This window comes from Scomber scombrus, chromosome 16 (genome assembly GCF_963691925.1).
Source record: "Scomber scombrus chromosome 16, fScoSco1.1, whole genome shotgun sequence".
Taxonomy (NCBI): Eukaryota; Metazoa; Chordata; class Actinopteri; order Scombriformes; family Scombridae; genus Scomber; species Scomber scombrus.
The window spans coordinates 5,420,133-5,426,907 of NC_084985.1; the positions used below are offsets into that span (position 1 = coordinate 5,420,133).

The following is a 6,775-nucleotide window of genomic DNA, read 5'->3' on the forward strand; positions in this document are numbered from 1 at the left end:
AGACAGACAGTATCATTTTATAAACGCTAATGAAGATTCTGCACTAGGTCACAAATGAAAACATTTTTAATATTTTTGTTTCCCAGTTTCATTGTGATTTCTTCCATAGTTTGAACACTAGATACAAACTTGTCCCACTTTAAAATATATAGAAATATATAAATGATTGCCAGAATCTGATGCAATGCCATTTTGCTCCTTTTATGCTCTTGTTTGGCTTTTCAGTAATTCCGAGTTCACTCTTGCTAAGCTTGACCAATGATGATCAATAGAAACACTGCTGCACTGCTTTTGAAAATATAAAAAGTTATTATTCTAGTGTGTTTCATCACCATTTTTAGTAGCACACTATAACTAACAAACTGTAGTGTCCTTCTCTAACACTGTTTACAATCTGTGATCACTGATTGATATGTAATACCTGCATCAGAAATGTGACATCACATGCTTTTTGGGGGCCAGATGTGGGAAAATAAAATGGAAACATACCATACAATCACAGTGTGTCTGTCCTTTCAGTTCTGAACAGTAACCCTGAGATCATGAGATCTGGATGCTTTGTGTGTGTGTGTGTGTGTGTGTGTGTGTGTGTGTGTGTGTGTGTGTGTGTGTGTGTGCGTGTGCGTCTGTTTGTCTTTCTGTCTGTCTGTCTCTGTCTCTGTGTGTGTGCGTGTTTGTGTTTGTGTTTGTCTGTGTGTCTCTGTGTGTGTATTTTAATCAACTTTTGTTAGATCAGAAAAATCAAAGCTCTACTAATAACATAGAGGGCGGATGGCTGATTATGTGTCACTTTTCCCAATTGAATATCATCCCCTCAAATAATTAATTAACCTTTTACCTTTTTCTTGTCATATTTTGGGTTAGAAGACTGATGTGGAGCCTTACACTGTTTGGTCTTGGTTGCTTCCCATTTCTGAATCTTTTGTAATCTGGATATAAAAATCAAGTCCAAAGTCAAAGCACATACAAACATGAAGTGATGCTTTAAAACCTTTCAGTTTAAGTCTCTCACTTTTCTGCTTTAAGCTAACTGTGACTCTAAAAGCAGCAATAATGATGAAATCAGCCACTGCATCGTGGTTCTGATCACAGCTTTGTCCAGTTTGGTGACGATGTCGTTGTTGACATCAGAGACAACCTTTTTACTGTAATTCCTAAAGTTATATTACTTTGTATTTAAACATTTTTCAGTACTTATATTTCTGTCAATGTAGCCATGTCAACAATCCAGAGAGATCTGTACGGAAATCTGAACTATTGATAAAAAGGAAACTAAAAGTTTAGCAGGTTTAATTTTAGTGTAGGAAGTTGAGAGACTGAGATACAACAATACTAATGCAGTCATGTGAATTCTTTCAGCTGAAGTTATTATCAATGTTGAATATCTAAATAAATCATGTTTAATGTGTCAGATTCTATGTTACATGATACGATGTGTTTTGGACTTTAGCAGCAGACAAGCACAGACAGGAAAAGATAACAGAGACTCAAATTAAAAAGTTCACACACTTTTAATTTAGCACGAAATGCCTCATTGTATGAACTGTGCTGTACTGTATATTGTAGATATACATGTATGTCTTGCTTTGCCTGCTGGTGCACTCTGTCTTTTTAAGATCATCTTCTTTGAGCTGGTTTTACATTTTCTTAATTGTGTAACTTTAACATTTTCTGATTTTAGGATAAATGTTATTCTTGATTTTAAACAGTTGCTCAAGTTACTACAAACTATTAAACTTCTTGTAAATAGAGTCAGATATTGAATTGAGTCCTCGTGGTAACACATGATGCCTAACTGTTTTTTCTTCATACTGGTTAGTCCACTTATTTCACTTCCTCATATTGTCTTTGTGCACTTTTGATCCCTCTTTCCTCACAAATAGGAGGATTTTAACGTCTGTATCAAAGCAAGATGAAGGAGATTCTGTTGTTTCTTCTCTTTTTCCATGATGTCTCTCCAGGTAACGTAATAATCTTTTAAACAGTACTTTCACTGCAGTTCACCTTTTTTTCCCACTGTATGGAACTAACTGTATGTATGTCAAACAGCAATATCAGACTGTCTTAGATGCATTGTTGAGTCTCTATGTGATCAAATAACAGTCAGGATCCTGTAGGCATCCAGGAATTAAGCAAAGTGTTTTCTAAACTTTGTCTGAGTTGAGTTTCACAGTCTCAGACTCTGAAAACCTGATTTAGAGGAAACATCTGTTTAATATGAATTCATCAGAAAGTTACTCTGTAATTATGAGTTAAGGAAACACTGACCTTAGACTAATTCAGTTAGCTTTTGTTCCTTCTTGGATTGAGGTTTTTTTTACACTAATGTCATTGAATATTATTTAACAAAGTCACAATTATGAAACTATTTCATCAGATTTGTAAAAGGTTGTTGTTTTTTCCACCACATCAACTAAACACATGTAGCTGAGCTCATAGCATAGCAGCTTCCTACTGTACTAATAACTCATATTAATTATTATGATTACATACAGGTTTTAAAAATGTGATTAATCAAATTAAATAATATGATAACATCACATACATTCCTAAAAATGAAGTTATTTTGTGATTATGCCTTGATTTATATACTTTTCTCATCATATGTTGATTCACTTTGAGGAACCACATAGCAGTGTACTAATATTTATATCAATATTTAACATTTTGATTAGTTTTAAATGTGAATATTAAGTCATTATTAACTTTATATAAAATGATGATCAGTGTGGTTAATGTAGCTGATTTAGTCATTATGGCAAATGTGCCAACAAAAAAAATAAAAAATAAAAAGCCTATTAACACATTTAGCATTGATTTGTATATTAAGTTGTGTTTTTGTTTTCCTGGCCAATAGACGGTCAATATTCACTCTCCTTTTAGCTTTTGTTTAGTCTCAATCAGTCCAATAATAATATCTGGCTCTTAGGTTGTGAAATGTTCTACTTTCATCACCAGCTCATCACTAATATCTGAGGTTTCATGCTGGGCTGAAATATTTAATATAATTAAATGTCATTATCATATGAACTTAAAAACCCTTCAACCTTTTGTCACTTACAGTAAAACACTCGCTGAAGTTTTTAGTCACATCATCCTCTGGAGTCAAAAACATCCCAGATTATGTGGGTGTTTTGTTGGTTGATGAAGTTCTAATAGGATACTGTGACAGCACCGGGGAGAAAACAGAAGTCACACACGACTGGATGAAAAAACTGATGAAAGATGATCCACAACACTTGGAGTGGTACACTCAGAGGTGTTTGTTAAACCAATACATATACAAAGCTCACATTGACATTTTGAAGAAGCAACTGAACCAAACTGGAGGTAAGTAAAAATGTAAAGTTGTGTTTTTCATCATTAGTAAACAGATGTAGTTCTATTATTATTTTTATTATTATTATTATTATTATTATTATTATTATTATTATTATTATTATTATTATTATTATTATTATTATTATTATTATTATTATTATTATTATTATTCACATTGCTCACATAGACTGCTGTCACCTGTAACCCTTTGTGGGATCTGTACATTCAAATCCAAGTCCAATGCATCGTTGTTCAAAAGATGTTGGAGTCTCAAAATATTCAATCAGAAAATGATACCAAGTTACAATGTTCAGTGTTTCTATTTATACTGCTCATTTTGCTGACCATCGTTGTAGTAAAGATTCACTCCTTTCTTTTTTTTTATTCCACTTTCTTTCCCTCACTTCACTTCCTGTGTTCTCCTTTCCTTCTCACTGATTGGTTGGTTGTGCACTCAAGCCTTTTTTCTATTTAAAGACAGCCCTCGTTTTCACTCCTTCTCTTTCATCTTCACATGGGGTGGCAGCATATCTGGTTAGAGGTTGCAGTTAGTTCACATTTTTTCCTATGTACATTTAGTTTAATTGAAACCTAATTTACCCTGCAAAAACATAAGGCTGATTGGATTTCTGTTCATTTAAACTTGTATCTTTTCTTTCAAATATTGAAACCCATGTGTGTCTTTTCTTTCCCCTTTTCATTCACTGCCACAATCTACATTTTTGTAATAAACTTCTTGAGTGAAGACAAGTTTCATGGTCTTGTTTCCATGCATCCTGACAGATGCCCATGACGATAGCATACCTCCTCTGCACCTCCTATATTACAATCGTGGGAAAGTGGGAATTCCCCTTCAGCCGAGTATAATTTCAACCAATCAGCTTTCTTTCAAAACAACTTTCTTGGCACTGATCAATACGCTGCCCAGTCCTCCACTGGTGGCTCCTGCTTCATCCATTTCTTGGTTAGAGAGGGCTGCAGGTGCATGAATCTTTGCTACACCAGCAGGTTTTTTTTGGAGTTTGGCCTTTAGACCACAGTTCATTCAGCTGATTGCTAATTTAAGATATATTAACTACTGGCCATATCGATTCTAATACTGTTCAACTACTTCTTACCGCTTTCTCTTTTTTTAAAGATAATAGTAAACGTGTGGCATAATCACATACATTTTAGTGTATAGTTATCAGATTATCAAATGTGTTTATTCACACAGTCAGTGCAGAATCACATACACCTCTTTTGTCATAATACCCTCAGTTTTGAATTATCTTCAGCAAATAACAATCAATAATCAAGTAGCCTTTTATCAGATACAACATTGTTCATTATTAGTATTTATCACCCAAATTTTACACTACAGATCTCACTCTGCTCTCTGTCTCTCTCTCAGATGTCCACATCTTACAAAGGATGTACGGCTGTGAATGGGACGATGAGACTGGAGAGGTTAATGGATTTGTTCAGTTAGGTTATAATGGAGAAGACTTCTTAGCATTTGACCTGAAGACTCTGACATGGATCGCTCCAAAACCAGAAGCTGTCATCACCAAACACAGCTGGGACAGAGATAGACCAGGCAATGAAAGGTGGAAATACTTACTAACCCAGCATCACCCTGAGTTAGTGAAGATATATTTGGACTATGGGAAGAGCTCTCTGATGAGAACAGGTAGAATAACATGACCTGAAGTAGTTTCATGGACCCAATATTTAATTGTCTCTTCTGTTTCTAACCTCACCCCCTGCCTCCCACCCTCTTCTCTCCAGAGCTTCCCTCAGTGTCTCTCCTCCAGAAGACTCCTTCCTCTCCAGTCAGCTGCTTCGCTACAGGTTTCTACCCTGACAGAGTCATGATGTTCTGGAGGAAAGATGGAGAGGAGCTTCATGAGAACGTGGAACTTGGAGAGATCCTCCCCAACAATGATGGATCCTTCCAGATGAATGTTGAGCTGAACCTTTCATCAGTCACACCTGAAGACTGGAGGAGGTACGAATGTGTGTTTCATCTCTCTGGTGTGAAGGACGACATCATCACCAAACTGGACAAAGCTGTGATCAAAACCAACTGTGGTAAGATAGAAATACTGACTTTACAATGTTGTTGCCTCAAAACATTTGATATCCAATTAAATATAAACATGTGATTGATGTGAATATTAAGATGTTAACTCTGGGTTCTCATTTTACAATTTGAATCAGTCCTGACCCTGACCCAAGAGTTAGTTAAGTCCAGTTAACAAATGTACTTGTTACCTTATGACCTACTTAAAGTACTTTGGTGGATGTAATGAGAACCAGTTTAAATCTAGTGGTGTTGCAGCACATGGTTAGGAGCACAGGTATTTAGCTGAGGTAAGTTCCTCACCTGCACCAGTCTGGTCATCAGAATACGCTCCATTAGGAGGAAAGGAGCAGTTGAGGTTGTGCTGTTGCTAATCCAGCAACACACTTTTGCACAGTCCAACAGCCACCTGCTCAGGTGGTCAGGAAAAGGTTGAGTCAGTTTTGTACAGAAACCTTGTTAAATTTACACAAAACTCTTTATTCATGATTTACAGGTAAAGCAAACAAATCTGACCAAATTAAATATAAAAAAAATTTCAGAAAAAAGAAACACAATATGAAAAGTGCCTCACAACGTTATTAATTTTATTTTGATTTTACTTCTATTTACTGAACTGTCACAAGACAATCAACAACTGTTTGTATGAGGAAATAAGATTTAATAAGCAAAGTAATAAATCTGTTGGTGATCTGAAGAATCACCAACAGATTCATCCCCTCCACAACCCTCTAGAGAGGATAAGCAGTGAAAGTAACTAATATAATTGTCAATAACAATGAATTATTGTCAGACATTAGTTTAGATAAGATAAGATAAGTGCATAGTCATGCTCCTGACACACTGTGAATGTTTTGTTTTGGTTCCAGTTCCTCCCTCAGAGTTCCCTGCTGGTCCTGTTATTGGAGGTGTTGTAGGACTGCTGCTCCTGGCAGTCTGCATCACTGGAGTCTTCATCTGGAGAAGGAGAAATAATGGTGAGGGACAACAATACTTTTTCAAGCAATTTTAACTTCACTGTTTCAACATATTTCAGCACAGAATTCTGGCCCGGATCGATCATACGGGCATTTATTTTTTTTTTTTTGGTCTGACTCAAAAATAACAAAAATAGACACCCTCTCTCATTGTCACTTTCATGCAAAGAAAATCAAGTCTCATGATTGACTGTTTCATTTCTCATTTTGACGGCTGGGCAAGTGACACAATTGGTCAGCAGGTCATGATGCACTGTGGTTAGTTTGTATCATCTGGTGTGTGGGAAAAGTGATCATTTAGCAGAAAATGGACAGTGCCAGCTGTAACCAAAAGCCCAGCGGGGAAGCCCACCATTTTAAAGAAAGAGAAAGAAAAAAATTCCCATGAAAAAAATCATATTTGCAGTAAGGA

At 35.8% G+C, this 6,775-nt stretch overlaps 1 protein-coding gene across 1 annotated transcript in view; it reads left to right on the forward strand.

Moving 5' to 3' along the window:
• Window positions 1-6,398, forward strand: part of LOC133995871 (uncharacterized) — a 33,534-nt gene extending 27,136 nt beyond the window's left edge. The window contains exons 9-13 of the mRNA XM_062435384.1: window positions 1,893-1,961; window positions 3,064-3,330; window positions 4,715-4,993; window positions 5,092-5,394; window positions 6,268-6,398. Coding sequence (XP_062291368.1) covers window positions 1,893-1,961; window positions 3,064-3,330; window positions 4,715-4,993; window positions 5,092-5,394; window positions 6,268-6,398 — 1,049 coding nt within the window. The remainder of the gene's footprint in view (window positions 1-1,892; window positions 1,962-3,063; window positions 3,331-4,714; window positions 4,994-5,091; window positions 5,395-6,267) is intronic.
• The last annotated feature ends 377 nt before the right edge of the window (window positions 6,399-6,775 follow it).